Source organism: Periplaneta americana, chromosome 16, assembly GCF_040183065.1.
Source record: "Periplaneta americana isolate PAMFEO1 chromosome 16, P.americana_PAMFEO1_priV1, whole genome shotgun sequence".
Lineage (NCBI taxonomy): Eukaryota > Metazoa > Arthropoda > Insecta > Blattodea > Blattidae > Periplaneta > Periplaneta americana.
The window spans coordinates 151,231,422-151,255,393 of NC_091132.1; the positions used below are offsets into that span (position 1 = coordinate 151,231,422).

Here is a 23,972-nt window from a genome sequence, read left to right on the forward strand (position 1 = left end):
TGGGATGATTCAAATACGACCGTTGTCAATTGGCTATGATTTGCGAAGCTCGATATCCATAAATGAAATATATGAGAGGGATTATATTTTTACAGACCCCCTGTACCCCCACTTCTGGTTGAGTGTTGGAGAAGGCCGTATGCACTTAACTCTGCCAAGTTGAATAAGCCATTATTATTATTATTATTATTATTATTATTATTATTATTATTGTTATTAAAATTATTATCATTATTATTATTATTATTATTATTATTATTATTATTATTATTATTATTATACGTTTATAACTGTGATATAATTAAGATGTAACATTTCAGAGACCAATGTTTCAGATGTAAAATTATATTTGAAGGCATTTAAACTATCAGAATATTTATTGACTTGTACACACACAAAAACACAAACTAGCAAACGGAAGATCAAACTTCGAAAACAACTTTTTATAAATATGATATTCAAAATTATTTAGTCTACTCAAACCATGAAAAAAATGTACCGTAACGATTATTGTGGATAATCTATCAAATCAGAATTTAAAAATATTGTGTTGTATAAAATTAATAAGTGAACTGAACAATATCGAAGATATAGTGTGGTATCGTCTATCCAATGTCCTTTTTTTGAATCAGCACTCCAGACAACACCAAAACAAATCGAAAAACCGAGAAACGAACACAAAATATATTCTCTTGTATAATTATCTGATATGTGTATCTAATGCAATGATTAATATATTTTAATTCCACCACATTGACTATAGTGCAGATCGATTAATTTTGATAATCCTTTCAGCTTTGTGGATCATGATGAGAAAAGAGTGATACGAGAGCGCACTGGCATTGATCGTGAAGAAGACAATTTGACAGAGTGTGGTAGCAACAGACAAGATTGTTCAAATCTTAGCGATGTAAACCGTAATTATATCAAGTGTAGTATGTGCAACGAGATTTTTGTTTCAGAGCAATGTCTGAAACTTCATTTTCATATACACACAAAAATAAAATCATCAAGATGCGATGTTTGTGGAAAGTGTTTCTCATCATTGTCAAATTTAAAGACACACGGTTGTGTGCACAGAGGCGAAAGGCAATTCAAATGCGATATATGTGGAAAGTGTTTCTCACAATGTTGGAGTCTACGCAGACATGTACGCATTCACACAGGCCAAAAGCCGTTCAAATGCGAGGTGTGTGGAAAGTGTTTCTCACAATCGTGGTATCTCAACAAGCATGCACGCATTCACACAGACCAAAAACCATTCAAATGTGAGGAGTGTGGAAAGTGTTTCACAGTATCGTCGCATTTAATTGCACACACTCGCATACATACTGGCGAAAAGCCATTCAAATGCGATATATGTGGAAAGTGTTTCTTTCAATGTTGGAGTTTACGCAGACATGTACGCATTCACACAGGTCAAAAACCATTCAAATGCGAGGTGTGTGGAAAATGTTTCTCAGAATCATGGGATCTAAGCAAACATGCACGCATTCACACAGGCCAAAAACCATTCAAATGCGAGGTGTGTGGAAAATGTTTCTCGGTATCGTCACATTTAAGCGCGCACACTCGCACGCATACTGGCGAAAAGCCATTCAAATGCGGTAGATGTGGAAAGTGTTTTTTACAATGTGGGGGTCTAAGCAGACATGTACGCATTCACACAGGCCAAAAACCTTTCAAATGCGAGATGTGTGGAAAGTGTTTCTCACAATCGGGGGATCTAAGCAAACATATACGCATTCACACAGGTCAAAAACCTTTCAAATGCGAGGTGTGTGGTAAGTGTTTCTCAGAATCGTCAAATTTAAGCTCACACTCTCGCACACATAATGGCGGAAGGGCATTCAAATGCGATATATGTGGAAAGTGTTTCTTACGCTGGGGAGGTCTAAACAAACATGTACGCATTCACACAGCCCAAAAAACATTCTAACGCGAGATGTGTGGAAAGTTTTTCTCACAAACGGGGGATCTAAATAAACATGTACGTATTCACACAGGCCAAAAACCATCCAAATGCAAGGAGTGTGAAAGTGTTACTCAGTATTAGTGGCTTTCAGCAAACACATTCAGACATACATGCGAAAGACCATTTGAATGTGATGTGTGAGGAAACGTTTTCTCGCAATTGGCAGACCTAAAGAGACATGTAATAATTCACATAGGTCAAAAGTTCTTAGAAATTATATTTGTGTAAACTGAATTCGTAAGGGAGACATCTGCCTATACTTCCCCGTTTAAACACAGGCAGAGACCATTTGAATACGATTACTAGATAAAGAGTTACCCATGATCGGAAAGTCTAAAAAAAACACAAGTTCCTTCACATAGCGTTTCAATTGTGATATCTGTGGAATATGTGAGGATAAGCCCCAAAGTCATATCTGTTTACACGTAAGTCAGCTTTAGTACAGTTTTGTTTAAATTTCTGCTGGAAAATTACGAGATTTAATACATAAATACAGTGGGGATTTTTCATATCAGTACCGGTTGATCGTGACTGCTTATTGGAGAACTGTAGCATCCACAATTGGAGTTATGTTTGCTGAGCTTAATGTAAGTATTTTTATTTATAATATTAGGTGTCATGTGTATGTAGTGATGTCAGTTATTTTCTTTTAAATGAAGGACAACAATTATTAGCACACAACGAAAGTTCCTAGTAATGCAGGACAACAATTATTAGCACACAACGAAAGTTCCTAGTAATGCACAGCCACTTTCTGACAAAGCATCCCTCAAACTAACTACAAGCCGAGCCACTGGCGTAGCTCAGTCACCTAAGGTGTTTGCCTGCCGAGCCTGATATGCATTCGGGCTGATTACCTGGTTGGGTTTTTTTCCAAGGTATTCCCCAACCATAAGGCAAATGTCAGGTAATCAATTGCGAATCCTCGGTCCCATCTCGCCAAATATCTCGCTGTCACCTATCCCATCGACGCTAAATCTCGTAGTTTATACAAGGTCGCTAAATAACCAAGTAAATAAACTACAAGCCTACCTGCTCATGCGCTATTGCATCGCGGTATGTTCCTGTGGTATAGTGTAGAGTCGAAGAGTATACACTATATCACAGGAACACACCCTCACAGGAAACAGAACAAGTGGCGACAAGATCAACAACGACCAGTTCTGAAGATGACCCATAAATAGGTCGAAACATGTAAACGAGGTACATTGAAATTTAACACAGTAAAGTCTTCCCATACATATTCCGAAGTGATAAAGTGTTAAAAGTTGTGTAATCAAGATGTATGTACCATTATTATTTTTATTATTATTATTATTATTATTATTATTATTATTATTAAATATTTGTAGTACTTTATATTTTCATTGTTTGTGCTCATAGAATTGTTACAAATTGTTACGATAAATTCTTTTACATACAGTTTTATGGATGGCTATTACACTTTTCCTACGTAATACTGCTTTTGACCAATAAAACGATACGAAAGGACGTCTTTCAACCATTCCTGGCTGCTTATCTCACAATTTTATCTCTTCCCTAGCATTTGTTTAATTGTATCCTTCTCTAGCGTGCGTTTTTATCAACAGTAATCTCACTAGAAGGTTTGATTTATCTAGAGAAAATCAAAACTCCGGTGGGATTTAATTGACTATTACACGATTAGAAGAAAGTATATAAAGATTAGAAGTAACGAAGTACTCCAATACAATAAAATATTAATTGACTTACGAAAATACAACTGTCTTCAAATGTTTTCTTGTACCATCTCAACGTGACAAATAATACGCTAGATGCATGCTAGATGGCAGTAGTGTATTATGATTAGCTGTTATCTTGCTATCAGTTGTGCCAACTGTGGAATCTCCATTGAACTCTGTAGACGATTACTAGCAATGCCTTCTCGATCTAGATCACGATGGGAGTGTTATTAGTCAAGAAGGCTTTGTTGATTCAGTTTCATTTTTATTAAAACAGTTGCATTCTATTTCTATTATCTGGGTCCCAATAATCAACGTCACTTGACAAATGATTTTCAATAAATCTTAATATTAAACAATCTCTGATACGTCACTATCCATATCATATAGCAGAAGCTTTAACATAACCTAAATAATATATACAAGTGTTAGAAAAGTTTTAATTAACGATGATGACATAAAAATAAACATGAATAATTTTAAAAGGAATAATTATTGAACGTACAATTTTCAAATTTGAATGTTTTAGTGGTTGGTGGTTCAGTTGATGTTATATTGGACGTGTGCGTAAAAGAAGTGGAACTCGTTGATGTAGGCCTACATGGTGTATTCAACTTTTTCAGGATTTCCGAATGGTGCTCTTCATTTATTTGAAAATAGGATTTCAGGAAAGATGCATAGGTATGACCAGTGATCTTTATTAATTCTTGTTCTTGAATGCCAATGCGAGTCATATTTGAAACTGCTGTGCATCGACTGGAGTGGTTTGTAATTTTCTGTTTTTTTTTTTTTTTTTGTTTTGTTGTTGGTTTTTTTTTTTTTTTTTTTTTTTTTTTTTTTTTTTTTTTTTTGACGTTCAGACCAGCGCAGTTTGAAATGTTGGCAAACAAAGAAACAAATGCTAGGGACGCGATAAAATTGTGCGATAAGCAGCCATGATTGGTTGAAGTACGTCCTTTCGTACCGTTTTATTGGTCAAAAGTAGTATGACGTAGTAAAAGTGTAATAGTCACTATCTTAGCATTTGCTTCTTTGCAAACATTTCAGACTACAAATTCTTTACGGTACAATAAAGCATGTTTTGCGATCTCATATGTTTACAGCATATACAGTTAACTGAAAATGGTGGCTCCGTTCAAACGTTATGTTGAAGCTAACATTAGTGAAATAGAATTTCAGTAAGTCAATATTTTATTGTATTGGAGTACTTTATTTCTCGTAATCTTTATATACATTGAATCGGTGATTTGAAAAGGGCAACAAGTCGAAGTTTATTATTTTGAGAAAACCAAGAAAAACCCCACAAATTCCGAAGTTGTCTTTTGAGAAACTTATGTTTCACAGAACACTTCTAGAACTATTCATTATTTGAGCTATTCAGATACCTCAAATTTGTATTTCTGCGACTTACAGAATACTTTTTATGTCTAGGACATGTTTCCTTTATAAAATAATTCTATGTCATGTTGTGGAAAGTAACATTTGCGAATACTGCACTATTTTCCCAAAATCTGCTGTCTTCTTACTGTTGATTGGGACTCCAGCTGTACCATATACTTTTTTGGAAGGCAGATCTAGACGTGCATTACTTTTGCCAAGTTGAAAGACTGCTGTCAGTGTACTCATGCGTGTCGATATATCCAAAATGTTCTTTATCATATGTTAGATGCTTATATTTTGAAAGAGTCAGTCCAGTTTCACAATGAGGACTGCCAGGACGAGGAAGAGATTTCGCTATTTTCTTGAAATACATGTGCCACCATGTTTTGAAATCCATAACAGCTTCAGACGTTACTATTGTTGCCATTAAAGCGTTTGGGCATTTCCTAGCTGATAATATCAGTGAAATATACTCGAAGGGAGTATACACTTGATCATGACATTGGAGGACAAGCTTTACGAGACCAAAGTCGCGGTCACTTGGCAAGAAAGAGTGGCCTCTTTCAGGAAAATATTGGTGTATAATATTGAATTTTCCTGTCATCACTATTGACAATAAAAATCGCACAACTGTGTGATTTCTGTTTTGTCCACCACAAGAATCCCTGAACACATAAAAGTCTTCACAGTTGGTTGAAGCTGATGAAAGTAATCTTGCAAAAAGGTACAAACTACATCTGGTCCTCTTTTGACCTGACCTTCATGATATATACAGAAGTGTGCATTGTCTCACTTTATATGTATGCAAAATAAGTAAAGCCATGAATTTCGCAGATAAAACATTTTTGTACAGGGAAAGCTGAAAGTTGGATATTCTGCATGTAATCTCAAAGTATAGCTGCAACACTATCATCTTCTTGGCACATTTTTTTTTACTTCCTCTATTTTCTTACAAAATTTGGCTGCTCTTCTTTTATGAATCACTAATTGCGCAATTGCAGCCCTTTTAGCATTTTCATTCAGTGTTGTATATTTGATCTTTACTTTTAGATTCTCACACTTCGAACACATATCCACCTGAGGACGACCAAATATGAATCCATCAGGGGCGGCTCTAGAAGGGAGTAGCAAGTTAGCGCTACCCCCAGAAATGTTATCAAAATGTGTGTAATAATCATTAATGACGTACCAGTAGTCCTATATACTCTTCTAAACATAATAAGAAATACCCCTATTATCTGTAGAGCACTTGTATGTTCATCTGTACTAGCCTTGTTAACTCTGTGTCTGCTAAGGGACTTTGGGTGCTAGAGCACAGTATAGAGAACATACAGTAGGGACAATTCTTGTCGGCACCTTTGATGTTGTTGGTACTAAAATCGAGCTCAGCAAGGTCTAGTTCTCAATGAATCCAACTATGTCGCTAGTATCGGCAGAGCTGACAGCTGAGCTAACGTTCAGCTGTTCAGATCACATTTAGACATGTTAAACTATTGTGGTTAAACTTTCATATGTAATAACTGTTGTACTCCTTCGTTATATAGCGATATTTGTTTTATAATGTACGTCTAATGAAAATTTACTTTTTCTTTTCAAGTTACATATAAAATTCCAGTGTTCATGATTGAAATAAAATAATATACTATTAGCGAAGTGCGTGCTGTTTTATTCTGTATCACAATATCCATTGCATTTTGTCTTGGATCACACTATGTTGTAAAATACATACACCAGGGAAACATTCAATAAATAAACAAGAATTCGGGTAGCTTGTAGCAATTAAAAATGTATGTTCACTGTATACCAGTACCTGATTGTAGGCCAAACTACGTACCTAGATATACAAAGTGGGCCTAATAATTATCTACCTTAACTATTATATGTAACTACATAATATTTAGTCCAAAACACAATTTACAGTAATAATACCAAAATACACACGACAATTTCAGTGTTCATCAACGAAATGAAATAAACTTTTAGCTAAGTGCTTATGTTTTATTCTGTATCTTCATATCCATTGCATTTCGTCTTGGATCATGTTACAAAACACATACACCAGGGAAACTGTCTTTACACTGGTTTATGTCGATTTGATTTTATTCTGTATGAATTATTGTAATGGGAGAAATACTTGTGTCTCTTTTCCCAAGCGAGCAGATGTTCCGTAAATTGTCAATAAATTATTACAAAATGTTTGTGGAAACTAATGCCACTTTCCCCAAGCATTGCAGAATTGTAGGCCTAACTACCTGGGTGTACAAAGTGGGCCTAATAACACTGCGAACAAATTTTAACTTTTTTTTTCTGCGCTGATCATGTGATACATGTTTTTTTATATAATTTGAGCCTCCTGAATACGAAAATGACAAAAACCGTTGTTGCTTACGGTTTTTGAGAAATTTTAGAATTTATATCTATTCAAAATACTGCTTTATATAATAATAAGGTTAAATATTCACTGTTTAGAAGATTACAGCTTTCTTTTTCTGCATTTTCTTTTATACTGGACATGAAGTAAATCACGAGATAAAGTTCAACAATAGTCTGCTAGCATATTGGTACTCCACTGTCCTTGGTATTTTCTTTTTCTCCGTAGTTGAAATTTCTTGATGAAAGCGCTCATCATGCTCATCACTGAAATCGTCATAATTCTCGGGGAAAAAGTCAAGATGGGAGTGAAGGAAGTGAATTTTCAGGTATATGTTACAATCCATAGATGTTGATAGGGGTTGATGTATGATAGTAATTATTTACTTCAACTATTATAACACATAACTATGTATCCAAAACACAATTACAGTACTAATACCAAAATACATACGACAGTTTCAATGTTCATCATTGAAATGAAATACTTCATTAAACAAGTGCTGACAGTTTTATAGGGAATCCACAACACATCTAATTATCCAATAGAACACAAACGTGCAGCATTTTGGTCCATGGTATACAAATTAATCAACATACAAATGACCCAACAATGAGGAAATTTACATTATCAAATACACAGCATAAGAGAATGGATACACTTCAACATAACAGACTACATCATAAAAAAAAAGACGAAACATTACCACTATTAATACTATGACCACAAGAAACAAACACCACACAAGAACACAAAAAAATACATCGCGCTAACATATGAAAATATAAATACACACAAGACTGCATCTTCTTTCAAAAATTATAATGTAATATTGCATACAGGCCAGAAAACACACCATGGAAACTTCTCTACATACAAGATAAATACTAATAATAATTTTATTATACATTTCAGTTAAATCTCTTTTAGGTTTTGATACATGTACTGATTCTCTCATAATACTGCTTTGCTTGCTAATCCTGTTAAGGTGTTTTGTGACAGTGAATGATTTGTTTTTTTATCACCATATTTATAATCTTCTGTAACACTACCTCTAAGAGAAATTTTCATCGACATTGCAGCTACAACTGTCGAACTTAAAACCTGAACTGCTAATTTCACTTTCATTTTTTCTGGATTTGTGGGATGCATATGTGAATCCGTTAATTTAGGAGCCAATCTGTTTGGCAATGCTTGGTCTTTGTTAAAAAATTCCACAATATATTGCCAAGCGGTCGTCTCCCCTCTGAAGTGAAAAGTGTTGGTTAGAAGATTATTTCTTGTCGCCTTCTTAAGATGTGGAGTGTCAAACATATAAATTATTTCTTCATTCTGAACTAGAAATACTGGTTCATCCTTGAATAAGGTATTAGCTAGCTTAATGTTTGAGGCTCCCATGTCACTAATAACTATTCTAACTTTCAAACCAATAGCATTCACTTTTGAAATAACCGTGTACAGCAAATCTTTCAGTTTTGAGGCTGAACATGTATTATGAACAAAGAAATAGGCAAGAGGCTGATGCCAGTTGTAATATATACCTTTCAGCATGAACACCAAAACATTTAAAGCTGGCCTAAAACTTTTTCCTTCCCCCAAATCTTCAAATCCCACCACCTCATCTTTCCCTATGCAATAAAACAAATTAGATTTTATGGACATTTCATCTAAACAAAGGCAACAATTTCTATCAGCGTCACAAAATGTAAGAATCTTTTCTTTGAGAGCTTCAAAGATGAAATTGTTTAAGCCAGCTTTAAAATCTATACTTTCTGTGATCCTGTTCAAGGTTCTTTTCGTTGGCAATGTAAATATTTTGGACATACCTCTGTAAGCTTTAGGACCCATAAAATATATTTTCAAACAAGTGTTCAAAAATTCTTCGGAGTATTTTCTTTGATGGGGTGTCTTGTTAGGAAGATCGGCCTGCTGTTTAACAAAATCAATACATTTTTTAGGGAGGAATTTCTCGCATAACACTTTAAAGTCTTCACATGTAACATCTGACAATACAGATTTCTCGTTATTGGTTTCAATTTGTTTTTCCATTTTCCTATTTTTTCTCTTTAAAGTACAGATGCTACGTTTTAGTTTTCGCTTTCTAGGGGTATTGGAACTGAGCACAGTTGGTGTTTGTGTGTTTACATTTGTCACTGATAATGAACATTCTTCAGATATACTCCCTTTGTTGTATACATTCGAAGGTCCAGGTAGATCTACATCTAGAAATAAGAGATGAATTGTTATTTAGGTTAACTCACAGAAATGGAATTGTTTTCACCGACAAGTTTGTAAAAACTTTCACAATTGCCAAAAATTTATACTAACCGGAACATGTAGGTTGTACTGCACTCTCTTGAAATTCTGGTACAATGCGGAATGGGCCAGTATGCAGTCCTCCATCTAGAAATAAGAGATGAATTAATTGTTATTTAGGTTAACTCACAGAAATGGAATTGTTTTCACCGGCATCTTTGTAAAAACTTTCACAATTGCCAAAAATATATACTGACCAGAACGTGTTGGTTGTACTGCACTCTCTTGAAATTCTGGTACAATGCGGAATGGGGCAGTATGCGGTCCTCCATCTAGAAATAAGAGATGAATTAATTGTTATTTAGGTTAACTCACAGAAATGGAATTGTTTTCACCGGCATCTTTGTAAAAACTTTCACAATTGCCAAAAATATATACTAACCAGAATGTGTAGGTTGTACTGCACTCTCTTGAAATTCTGGTACAATGTGGAATGGGCCAGTATGCGGTCCTCCATCTAGAAATAAATGAATTAATTGTTATTTAGGTTAACTCACAGAAATGGAATTGTTTTCACTGGCATCTTTGTTAAAACTTTCACAATTGCCAAAAATATATACTGACCAGAACGTGTAGGTTGTACTGCACTCTCTTGAAATTCTGGTACAATGCGGAATGGGGCAGTATGCGGTCCTCCATCTAGAAATAAGAGATGAATTAATTGTTATTTAGGTTAACTCACAGAAATGGAATTGTTTTCACCGGCATCTTTGTAAAAACTTTCACAATTGCCAAAAATATATACTGACCAGAACGTGTAGGTTGTACTGCACTCTCTTGAAATTCTGGTACAATGCGGAATGGGCAGTATGCGGTCCTCCATCTAGAAATAAGAGATGAATTAATTGTTATTTAGGTTAACTCACAGAAATGGAATTGTTTTCACTGGCATCTTTGTTAAAACTTTCACAATTGCCAAAAATATATACTGACCAGAACGTGTAGGTTGTACTGCACTCTCTTGAAATTCTGGTACAATGCGGAATGGGGCAGTATGCGGTCCTCCATCTAGAAATAAGAGATGAATTAATTGTTATTTAGGTTAACTCACAGAAATGTAATTGTTTTCACCGGCATCTTTGTAAAAACTTTCACAATTGCCAGAAATTTATACTAACCAGAATGTGTAGGTTGTACTGCACTCTCTTGAAATTCTGGTACAATGTGGAATGGGCCAGTATGCGGTCCTCCATCTAGAAATAAGAGATGAATTAATTGTTATTTAGGTTAACTCACAAGTACAACATTCCCCCATAAGGATATACATATATATACATATACATAAATATACTTGGACTTCTCCAGATGGATTGACACACAACCAAATAGATCACGTCTTGATAGATAAACGGAGACATACTAGTATAGTAGATATTCGAACTTTCAGAGGTGCAGACTGTAATTCTGACCATTATTTGGTGATTGGAGAATTAAGAGAAAGATTATCAGTAGCCAAGCGAGTAGAGCAACAAGTTAATATTACTAAATTCAATATTTTGAAATTAAAGGACGAGGAAGCTGAGCAAAATGATCAGGTCGAAATTTCGAATAGGTTTGCCACTTTAGAAAGTTCCGACGAAGTTGAGAAAGAATTAGATGTTAATAGCATGTGGGAAAATATCAGAGATAGTATCAAAATTGCAGCTGAGCAGAGCATAGGTTATTATGAAACTAAGAAAAAGAAACCGTGGTTTGATGAAGATTGTTGCATGGTAGTAGAAAGAAGGAAACAGGCAAAATTGAAATTCTTACAGGATCCAGTTGAGGAGAATAGAGATAATTATTTCAATGAAAGACGGGAAGCAAGTCGTACACTTAGGAATAAAAAGAGAGGTTACTTGAAGGAAAAACTGAATGAGGTAGAAACAAATAGTAAGAATAAAAACATTCGAGATTTATATAAGGGTATAAAGGAATTTAAGAACGGATATCAGTCAAGGGTAAACGTGATCAAGGATGAGAATGGTGACTTGCTTGCAGACTCTTCATCAATCCTAAACAGATGGAAAAACTATTTTGCGCAACTACTAAATGTACATAGGCCAAATAGAAATGATCGGGACGAAATTCAAATACAAACTGCTGAGCCATTTATACCCGAACCCACAATTTCAGAAGTCGAAATTGCGATAGAAAATCTGAAAAAGTACAAGTCTCCAGGTATCGATCAAATTCCAGCAGAATTAATACAAGAGGGTGGAAGTGCATTATATAGCGAAATTTATAAACTTGTACTTGCTATTTGGGAAAAGGAAATTGTACCAGAACAATGGAAGGAGTCCATAATTGTACCTATTTTTAAAAAGGGGGACAAAACGAACTGTGGTAACTTTCGAGGAATATCACTTTTGTTGACGTCGTACAAAATTTTGTCCAATATTCTTTTGAGGAGATTAACTCCGTACGTAGATGAAATTATTGGGGATCATCAGTGCGGTTTTCGGCGTAATAGATTGACTATTGATCAGATTTTTTGTATTCGGCAGATAATGGAGAAAAAATGGGAGTATAAGGGTACAGTACATCAGTTATTCATAGATTTCAAAAAGGCATATGACTCGGTTAAGAGGGAAGTATTATATGATATTCTTATTGAATTTGGTATTCCCAAGAAACTAGTTCGATTAATTAAAATGTGTCTCAGTGAAACATACAGCAGAGTCCGTATAGGTCAGTTTCTATCTGATCCTTTTCCAATTCACTGCGGGCTAAAGCAGGGAGATGCACTATCACCTTTACTTTTTAACTTCGCTTTAGAATATGCCATTAGGAAAGTTCAGGATAACAGGCAGGGTTTGGAATTGAACGGGCTACATCAGCTTCTTGTCTATGCAGATGACGTGAATATGTTAGGAGAAAATACACAAACGGTTAGGGAAAACACGGAAATTTTACTTGAAGCAAGTAAAGCGATCGGTTTGGAAGTAAATCCCGAAAAGACAAAGTATATGATTATGTCTCGTGACGGGAATATTGTACGAAATGGAAATATAAATATTGGAGATTTATCCTTCGAAGAGGTGGAAAAATTCAAATATCTTGGAGCAACAGTAACAAATGTAAATGACACTCTGGAGGAAATTAAACGCAGAATAAATATGGGAAATGCCTGTTATTATTCGGTTGAGAAGCTCTTATCATCCAGTCTGCTGTCCAAAAATCTGAAAGTTAGAATTTATAAAACAGTTATATTACCGGTTGTTCTATATGGCTGTGAAACTTGGACTCTCACTCTGAGAGAGGAACATAGGTTAAGGGTGTTTGAGAATAAGGTGCTTAGGAAAATATTTGGGGCTAAGCGGGATGAAGTTACAGGAGAATGGAGAAAGTTACACAACACAGAACTGCACGCATTGTATTCTTCACCTGACATAATTAGGAACTTGAAATCCAGACGTTTGAGATGGGCAGGGCATGTAGCACGTATGGGCGAATCCAGAAATGCATATAGAGTGTTAGTTGGGAGACCGGAGGGAAAAAGACCTTTAGGGAGGCCGAGACGTAGATGGGAGGATAATATTAAAATGGATTTGAGGGAGGTGGGGTATGATGATAGAGACTGGATTAATCTTGCACAGGATAGGGACCGCTGGCGGGCTTATGTGAGGGCGGCAATGAACCTTCGGGTTCCTTAAAAGCCATTTGTAAGTAAGTAAGTAAGTTAGGTTAACTCACAGAAATGGAATTGTTTTCACTGGCATCTTTGTTAAAACTTTCACAATTGCCAAATATATATACTGACCAGAACGTGTAGGTTGTACTGCACTCTCTTGAAATTCTGGTACAATGCGGAATGGGGCAGTATGCGGTCCTCCATCTAGAAATAAGAGATGAATTAATTGTTATTTAGGTTAACTCACAGAAATGGAATTGTTTTCACCGGCATCTTTGTAAAAACTTTCACAATTGCCAAAAATTTATACTAACCAGAACGTGTAGGTTGTACTGCACTCTCTTGAAATTCTGGTACAATGTGGAATGGGCCAGTATGCGGTCCTCCATCTAGAAATAAGAGATGAATTAATTGTTATTTAGGTTAACTCACAGAAATGGAATTGTTTTCACTGGCATCTTTGTTAAAACTTTCACAATTGCCAAAAATTTATACTAACCAGAACGTGTAGGTTGTACTGCACTCTCTTGAAATTCTGGTACAATGTGGAATGGGCCAGTATGCGGTCCTCCATCTAGAAATAAGAAATTAATTAATTGTTATTTAGGTTAACTCACAGAAATGGAATTGTTTTCACTGGCATCTTTGTTAAAACTTTCACAATTGCCAAAAATTAATACTAACCTGAACGTGCATGTTGTACTGAATTATTTCGAAATTCAGGTATGTTTAGCACTGGAACAGCATCTGCAGTTAATCGGGATACTTTGGAAGTGCTTTTTTTGTAATCATTTCTTGTGGAAAATGTAAACTGCATACCCTATACATTGAGCCATTAAGATCCCTCATAATCCGGAATAAGTGTTCACAGCCACATGCTTGAACCCATATTTTACATCTGAAATTAAATTGAGTATGTATCAGAATTTTTTTTTTTTTTGAGTGAAGAAGTTCGTAATTTTTTTAAGATATGTGATCATCTAATTGAACTTACCTATCTCTGTCTTTTGGAAAACGAAATAAGCTTATATTTTGACTTAGGTTCCTTTTATTATTGCAACAAAATTTCACAGCGCAAATACCACCTCGTGTTGTTGTTTTCTGAGTATCCATTTTCTTTGAGATTGCTGCCACTTAATACCTGTGATCAGAGATAATCGGGAAATAATGTAGCTTAGGTTAATTTCGTTTCATTATTAGACAGCAGTGAGTAAGAATACAAAGGTTGTATGTCAATGAAAAACAAATGTTGTGAAGTGGCGAAATGGGTTTTATCTTGTCACAATGCTCTGTAGTTTTTATGAAGAGTGTTTTTGAAGTTATTTAACGACGCTGTTTCAACTACTAGGTTTTTTTTAGCATCGATGGGATTGGTGATAGCGAGGTGGCATTTGACAAGACGAAGACAAGAATTCGCCATTTATTACCTGAATTCGCGTTGCAGTACAGAAACCTCAGAAAAAACCCAACAAGGTAATCAGTCCAAGTGAGGATCGAACCCACGCCCAAGCGCAACTCCGAATTTAACGGTTTCAGTTTGCGATGAAGAGTAAGTTACACCAAGACAAATCAGGCAGTACCAATAACACACACTTTTTTTACATTCTTTTTGTACATACAATCTTTGTGCTCTTAGCCATTATCATTATCTATCATTAATATTATGTCGCTAGGAAGTCAAAATACTTATTGTTGACGTTCATGTTCGCACTTCACCGCAACGGACGCCATGATGTACTACGTTGTACTTGGATCAATTCTACCAACATAAGCCTCAAACAGTGACTTGAACTTTAGCGTCAATTAGTGAATATTTTCATGATGATTGCATACGGAAGTAATTATTATTATGGTTATATTGCCATTCCTTTGCCTTATGTCTTTCAAATTGTTAAAAGATGAGTAATGTAATGTTTTCAGTTAATATTAAATTATGCCAGCACTGTCGTACATGCAGATCTATCTGGTGGAGGTTTCAGATAATACACCCGGTTTTGTGACATGCGCACTCAGAATTTGTTCCCACGAAACAGCTTATATGTCCCTACTGTATGTTCTCTATACTGTGGCTAGAGTGGCAGTTGCGGGGAGAAACTCTGGAGGCGTGGCCTTCACTAGCAGACAGTTTATGACGTGTATACACACGTCGTTTGACGCAAGGCTTCGCGCCTTGAAATCACTGCCTTCTTGATCATATTGCTGTATTAGTACGTTATACCGCGTTTTATGCTTCAGGTGTTGTGTGAGTTTTTGTTGTCTTGTTGAAAATGTTAATTATAAGAGAGTAAGGCCCAGTTGCAGAAACGCAAATCAAATCAGTCCCTGATCGCCAGTCAGTTGATGTCTGATATATTTGATTGTTCATTGCGTTGCACAAACGTGAATCTCCAATCAACTTGTCTCAATTTACTAATTGCTGATTTGAGAAAGAAATACATTTGACAGCAGCGCTAGTTAGCAACCACAGCCAATTTGATGCTCTTTAATAATAACGGAAGTGCGCACAATGTGCAGGATAATATATTATTTTAGCTTTCGCTGCTGCAGAACTTGGTCAGTGAAACTAATCGGTTTTTACACTCCATCACATGGTATCTTCCACATAGTTCGTCACAAAGTAAACACATGCACTCTTCGTTCGGGTCGTGAAAGCTGGTGTTGCGGCATATTTTGAAGTGGAAGCCATGGGTCGCGAATCTAGTCACCAGGTGTCTCTGTAGGTAGTTGGCCTCCTTCCAGTCCTCTCTGGCCATGGCGTCCGTGACGTAGAATTCCTCCCATATTTCTGCTTTCTTACGTTGGTGTTCGAGGACGGTGCTCTCGTATGCTGATGTTGATGGCAGTAGGAATTGCAGCCGTAGGTCTTCTAGTAACATAGGTTCTGTGGTTAGCTCATAGACGATTCTGGATGGTGCAAATCTGGACAGGCCAAGTACCCGTTTCAGATATGTCGCTTTCACTTTCTCGAGGTCCTTCAGGTTACTTTTAGTGAGGTATTGCCAGACGATTTCGAGGCCATATGTGATGATAGGCACTATTTTAACCGTGAAGATTTTCATCGCCGTTTCCAACGAGATCCTGGTTAGGTACTGAATGTCATTCATGGCGATCATTGCCCCTGCCACTCTGTCTTTGATGTGGGCTGTGTATGTCGATCCATTTTGTTGCAGGGTTATCCCCAGGTATTTAAAAGTCTTTACGTTGGTCAGTGGCTCGCCCTCCAGGTACAGCACGGCTGCTGCCGCTTGTTTTCCCCCTCTTTTGAACGTCATCGCCACTGTTTTTGTCCTGTTTAAAGTGAGGTCATTTCCTCTGGCCCATTCTACCAATCTGTCGAGTGCTCCTTGCAGCGTATTTCGTGATGTGGATGCCATGACCATATCATCTGCATACAGATAAGTCGTCAGTCCTTCTGCTTTCGTTGCCTCTACTACGTCGTGTGTCGCTATGTTGAACAACAGGGGACTGAGCGGATCCCCTTGAAGAACTCCTGTTGTCTGGTCTATCGGTGTTGACACTGTAATTGTGTCGTCGATCCGAATACTATTCTCCATCAAGATGTCCCTTATCAGTCTGGCTATGGGGTTTCTCCTTCCTATCAGGTTCTCTAGTTTGGCTATGAGTTTTGTTCTATTGATTGTGTCGAACGCTTTTGTGTAGTCCACAAACACCGTGTAGAGTTTCCCCTTCGGGTGGTGGAGCGCTTCTTTTATATTTTCTTGGAGGCATTCCACGGCTTGTATTGTGGAGCGGTTCTTTCTGAAGCCAAATTGTTCTACTGGTATATGATGGTCTACTAGTGCTGTTATTCTTTCTGCGACGAGTTTCGTCAGTATTATCAGGAGTGTGCATTCCAGAGCGATGCCTCTGTATGTATGAGGGTCACTAGCGTTGCCTTTCCCCTTATATAGCGTTTTAATCCTCGATGTTCTCCAACGCTCTGGAATACTCCCTCTCAACAAGCATTCATTGAAGAGGTCCGTCCAGGCTTTTATGAGCATTGGGGCTGCGCTCTTTAAATGCTCGTTGAAGATATTGTCCGGCCCACTGGCCTTTTTGTCTTTTGATCCCATGACCAGTCTCAGGACTTCATCCTGTGTGAATGGCTCGAGGAAAGAGTCTTCTTCTTTCTTTGCCGTTTCCTTGTGCGGCCTGGTGTCTTTTGATTGCAGAATTTCGGTGAAGTGCTGTACCCATGTGTCCATGGGGATATCCCTCGGGAACGTCGGTTTTCTTTGCTTCAGGACTCTAAATGGGTCGTTTTCTGACTCCTCTATAATCTCTCTGGCTTTTTCTTCATAGTACTCCCTCTTGGATTCTCTTATGAGTGTTTTGTATTTTCTTCTTTCATTTGCGTATTCTTTGAGAGTCTTTTCTGATCGCGAGGTTAAGGCGTTGTGGAGCTTTTGGAGGGCTAGCTGTCTAGCCTGGTAGCAGTTCCTGTTGAACCAGGGTTTTGCCTTCCTTTCATTGGGCTTCGTGATTCTTGTGGCGTTTGTAATAATGTGTTCCAGTTTGTTTACTGCTCTGTCAATGTGTCCAGTCTGTATCTCCTGTTCTGCTTCTTTGATTTGGGTGTGGGACTGTTCTATCCTCTGCGTATCTAATTTCCTTGAGATCTTCGGGTTCCGGGGGCAGGTCGGGCTTTCCTTCTGAAGTGTAAATGTCGTTGCGACAGGCATGTGTTTTCTTGCTGCTATTTTGATCACTTCTTGTGCCACCTTCCTGACGCCCTTCATGTTCGTCAGCACAAGGTCAATTGTGCTGCTCCCATTATGGCACACATAGGTTTTCTCGGACGCTTTATTTATTAAGGTTAATCCTTCTTCTTCGAGGAATTGTAGGACAGTTTCAGCTTTATGGTTGCGTACATCAATCCTGCAGTTCATATCTCCTGCTATTATCACTAGCTCCTGCTGTTGCGATTGCGCTAGTCCGCCACTTATGATGTCTATGATCTCCTCTTCTTTGTAGTTCGGATATAAGTACACGCCTATAATAGTGCACAGCCTGGTTCTAATTATTAGCATTTCAGGTGATTTCCGTTCAATTTTAAATGGGGCTAATTCTGGTTTGATGAGGCAGGTGATGCCACTCACTGGTCTGCCTCTCTGGCCTTGAGTGGCAAGCGCGTTAACCGTATAGAAGCCTTTGGCATTCCATTCCTTTCTCAGAAACGTTTCGGTGAGTACTATCACGTCGAACTTTGCGAGGTTATCCTCTGGTATCATGTCCAAAGCGTTTATTAGGCCTTCTGTGTTCCATGTAGCCGTCTTTAAGAGTTGCTCGTGACATTATAATCGTATGCCTTGTCTGCCCTGCCTCCGAAAAATATATTGTCTTACGACGACTCCTCTTGGCCAGAATTCCGGTTGTTCCGCTAGGTCTTTTAGTTCGAACGGGATGCCAACTCTGAATGCTTTGTTTATTCCTTTTACTCTTAGTTCTTCGCATTCTGTTGCTCCACTTATTCCATTTTCTTCTAGATATTTGATTAGGCCTTCTTTCTCGACGGATTGGTGCAGGCGTCCCACGTATAGCCATGCTGTTTTATCCGCCGCTCTTATGGGTATATTTTCTGGATCCCTAGTGCCAGTGTTTTCCCTGGGTTTCTTCCTCTTCGCCACCTCTACCCAAGTGCCTCGCTCTTCTTCTGGTGATTCCTCATTTCCTTGGATCTCGGAACTTGAGTGTTCGTCCTCTACTTCTATTCTTTCTTCTTTCCTCTCATCTACTGGTTCGGTTGTTTCGTTCTGAGAGGTGTCTTCTGAGACTCCTTCGTTTCCTTGTTTAGTTGGTGGGTTGGGGGCTTTTTGTTTTATTACTGATGGTCTTTGTAGGTGCTGTTGTAGTTCTTGGCGAATATTTGTTTTTATTTCCTCTCAGCATTTTTTCTATGCCGATGTCGTCCATGAACGCTTCCATTTGGGCTTTTAGTTTTCCTATAATCTTGTTTTCTATTTCGGCTGTCTTCAGTACTTTCGGTTTGCAATCTGAACATAACCATGTGAGTTTGCAATTTCTTCTCTTCACTATGTCGAACTCGCCTCTCGTGAGCCCGCTGCACTCTCTTGCAGTTTTCGCATTGTGTTGCGTTATCTTTGTTGTTGACAGTCTTCCTACAAATGTCGCACTGATCATCCATGGCGACTTTGATCTTTGCACAGGTTCTACGTCACTTCCGGTTGCTCTTTAAAAGTCGCGAAACGAATGCATCAAGTGGGCGGTGACTAGGAAAACAAGTGAATGTTCAAGTGAATGTTTTGCTGTGTTGTTGCTTTTTGTAGAAAGGAAACAGGCGGGTTCTATTTGTATATAGACTACAATATAGCGAAAAAAAAAAAAAAAACGTGAGGGGGCTTCTGTTGTGGGATTTGCTGGGGGAGTAGACAAGAAATTGGAATATGCTTAGCCACCATAACCTAAAATAATTCCATTTCCCATCTCTCTGTTTACAAATGGAGCTGTGTTGTCATGTGTAGAATCCTGCCAACGGGCTACAACATTCCAGAATTTCAATGATGGTGTAGATTACATATTGCCTGTATATTCACCTTTTCTATTTCGATAAAGTTCGGTATCATTTCAACAAGGTGATTGGATGGGGATGTGAGCAGTCTATACAACCAATATTAGGCTACTCTTGGAAATCCTGACATGGTTGAAAATTCTCTCTGGATTTCAAATCGTTCCCTGTTTGAAGTTTGGGGATTTATGAGACCCTGCCATAACAAAGCAACTTCATACGTAACATTCCTAACTACTCGGCAAATAGTTGATTTGTGGACCCTAACAAGATAACCCAAGACCGCCTGAAAAATTCCAACAGCATAAAATCTCAGCATTATTAGAACTTGGTTCATAGGAGAAAGTGGAAGGTTTCGATTTGTCTGTCTGCATATATTTGTTTCAATTTTTTAAAGAAACAAAATACACGAATCCTTACTTAACCTAAATATTTGCTCAAATTCGCTGTCATTATACATAAAGACAATTCATGTCTATCACGGGAACGCCTTCTTAATAATATTTTTTTTCCATTCTAAAATTTCTTCATCAGAAGAATCCATTATGTCGAAAACAATATTGTTACGCTATAACTATTTACTATATAATTACAGTAACTGCATTATAAACAGAAGAGCATAAATAGGCTACTTGATCGATGATCAGTGACTTAACCAGCAAAAATCTGTTGATCAAATCTGATGGAAGACTGATCTCCGATCAAACACTGATTGTTCTTTCTGTAACAGAAATAGAACTGATGGCCAATCAAACCCTCCTTGATTGCCAATCATATTTTGATCGGTGTTTCTACAACCGGGTCCAAGTAATTAATAGTGTACAAAAATGAATTCCATTAATAGTTTACAATCACAGTCATTTTCATCTAGGTCATTAGAGGCGAAAATATAAATAAAAAGGCTTGGTAGACCAACCTGCTATTAAGCTTTCGCAAATAATTTCTACGAAGGGTAGGACTTTTTAACAGAATTTTCAATGCTAATATGTTCGAAAAACATGATTGGTTGTGCATCTGCAATGTCAAGAATGCTCTATTTTGTTTTCCGTGTATGTTATTTGATGGCGAATAAATGTGGACTAAAACAGGAATGATTGATGTGCATCTTCTAAATGAAAGGATTAAGAAACACGAGGCATAGTCAACCCACATAAAAAATGTCCTTAGTTTAGCCTTCAAGGGAACTGTAAATATTGTTGCTCAGTTGGACGGTGCCTATAGAAGAAACATTGAACGTGATAAATATCATCATTAATTGTATTAGATTCTGTGACTCCTTTGAATTAGCACTGAGAAGTCACGATGGTTTCGTCTTCTAATCTAGGCATATTTCGTGGTCTCATAAATTTCAGGCTGAGCTAGACAACGCTCTAAAGACCCACCTAGAAGATTCAACAGTTTTCAAGGGGACGTCAAAAATCATTCAAAACGAGCTTTTGGCGCTTATGCTAGAAGTCTGTCATGAATAGATTTCACGGCAGATAAAAACTGTGGACTTTCTAGCTGTTACTGCAGATGAAACAAGTGATGTCTCCAACAAATTTCAGATGGTGGTTATTTACAGACATATCCACAACAACAAACCTGTTGAAAGATTCTGGGACTTCATTGTTCCTACTGGCCATGATGCAACATCTTTGGCTAAAAGCATAACACATGAGCTTCATCGTCATTTAGGAACTTGTCCCAAGAAACTGATCGCTCACACATATTATGATGGTGCTTCAGTCATGAGTGGCTCATTATGTGGTGCTCAAGCATTGGTCTAGCAAACTTACACAGACACAGCTTATGTTCATTATTATGCGTCAGCTTAATCTGATTATGCAGAATACTGCATCAGCTAAAGAGTATAAAAGTACTGTCACCGACAATATGCAACCCCCTATATTTCAAGTTACCAACCGCCACTGAAGTTTTCATTGTAATACTTCAGATAGTACTCATACTTCACACTGTTAGCTAAATCTCTGTTCTCTGCACAGAAGAGCTGATACATGTTTTTAACATTAAGCTGGGGATCTAGGTATGTTCGAGGTTTGTTTGAGTAATGCGGTTGGTGTCTAAGAAATGCCCTGATGTGTTGATCTATTTTACGAATTGCTGTTTAGGTACTGCATTGTCACAATTTACATGCTTCCCACGATTATCCAGAAGAGTCTTTCCTTGAAGTATAAGAGACATTAAGCAGTAGACCGATTTCCCAGAGAGAGCATACAAGTTCAGAAATGCTTGTTCACAAACACGAACTCTTCTAGAACCTAATAGCACATGAAAGATGAATGATGATCTTGTCTGTGTACTGTCTTCTTCGCGTGGTCTTCTTCTCTGTACTGGTTTACTCTCTATTAGTCCCATTAGAAAGGCATCTTATTCATTTTTTTGTAGATCCACTAAGTCTCTGTGATAAAGTAGCTATTTTATCAAAATCAGGGAATGTATTTCTGCACTTTGAAAGTAATTTATATATATATATATATATATATATATATATATATATATATATATATATATATATACATACGACCATTCGGAAACAAGGGTGTTCCTCGCCAGATGTTGGATAATATGCATTGGGTTTTCGGGGTGAGTGCAGTGGAAGACTTTCGAAATAAGACAATGTGAATTTATAACAATGAATATAATTAACAAACTATATATATATACACGAATGAGTTGATGGATTAAATACATAAGTTAATGAGATTAAATAGAATAATATAATGAAGTAATCAAAATGAATATAGTACATAAATGTCCAAAACTTGATACGATCGTAAAGATCCCATTAATCTCTCATAGTTATGACTTGGCTTGAGTAATGACCTCCACAGTTATTAATATCATAACTTACAAAAGTATTCCATGCTAGAGCCGTCACACACATTTAATCTATATGAAACCATATATACTTGACATTTGAGTACAGTTTTCATTTACTATAAAAATCTCTGTACTATTAAACAAGAATAAATTATCGCAGAGAGAGCGAGAGAGAGACATGTATAAAGGGAAGACGACAATAAGTCAAACCCCGCGTAAATAATAAATCTGGAACTCAATATCACTATTAGTTAAGAATCAACCAATTTGACCTCCGGCGCATTAGATACTTTATCACGATATCGAACAGCCCCGCATTCATGATATTTACGCAAAAGTTACAATGAAAATCTCAATTTAACATAAGAATTCTACACGCAGTTTTCCGCGTAAACTAGAGAAAACTATCATACCAAAATGTACCAAATTATCCAACAATCAATAGTACATAAAACGTATGAACGACACAGATATAAACCAACCAGATGCCTAAGCCAACCTAACTACGTGATACAAAATATCTGAGTCGAGCACTTTGTACAAACAGCATCGTAAGTAAACCTTGTACGTAACGACAAATTCCCAAATTAACCTCTCCAGCCGACAAGTTGCCAAAATATCTTAACTGTGCAATGAATACGTTCCTAAGTTAACTTGACTAGATGATTTTACATTCTCAATACAACCTTTCCCGACGGCAACGAGTTCCCAAGACAACCTCTCAACGCGACAACAAGTTCCCGAGTGTCGTTCCGCACTTTAACCGTAAACAGGAAAACTCGCCTTCTCTCTCTCTCTCTCTCTCTCTCGAATATTCAATAAAGTCAGAAACTAACCGGCCAATAAGGATTTACAAGAGAACAAATGAAAGGAAAAGAGGGCGCTGTCAGTACCATTTGAGAAGAGTGTACGCTATCTGGTAATAACGGAGAAGAATGCTCGTTGAGACGTCGAGCTCGGCTGAACTTCTACTGGCAACTACAATCAGGTCCCAGTTTCTTGGCGTTCATAACCTTGCCCTTTCTAGTAACATACTCCTCCCCAGCTAAACGAGACCCTTTTCTCTTCGCATGAGCATAATCCTCAGTATTTCGAACTCCTTTTCTCTGATTCTTTCATGAAGATTCACCTTCAAAACCATCCATTATAAGTAGCACAAAAATAACTAATAATGTTGTAATATTTACTACTGGCAGTTATCAAAATAAGGTATATTACAGTATCACCAATATACTCTGTTAATCAAGTAAATGAATCTTATAAACAAA

General features: G+C 37.1%; 1 protein-coding gene and 1 long non-coding RNA gene across 5 annotated transcripts in view; one reads left to right on the plus strand and one right to left on the minus strand.

Annotated features, from left to right (window-relative positions):
* Positions 1-23,972, plus strand: part of LOC138691338 (zinc finger protein ZFP2-like) — a 67,049-nt gene that overhangs the window by 20,353 nt on the left and 22,724 nt on the right. For 2 of the 4 annotated variants that reach the window (XM_069813227.1, XM_069813226.1), the window contains exon 5: positions 796-3,476. In XM_069813227.1, the coding sequence (XP_069669328.1) occupies positions 796-1,939 (1,144 nt within the window). In that variant the 3' untranslated portion in view covers positions 1,940-3,476. Of the gene's footprint in view, positions 1-795; positions 3,477-6,105; positions 6,709-23,972 lie in introns of those variants that run through there. The other 2 variants (XR_011329847.1, XR_011329846.1) reach the window with 2 other exon arrangements.
* Positions 13,516-14,795, minus strand: LOC138691337 (uncharacterized). The gene is made up of 4 exons (XR_011329845.1): positions 14,350-14,795; positions 14,040-14,253; positions 13,855-13,929; positions 13,516-13,744 (listed from the first exon to the last, which is right to left on the minus strand). It is a non-coding gene; the product is annotated as an uncharacterized lncRNA (long non-coding RNA).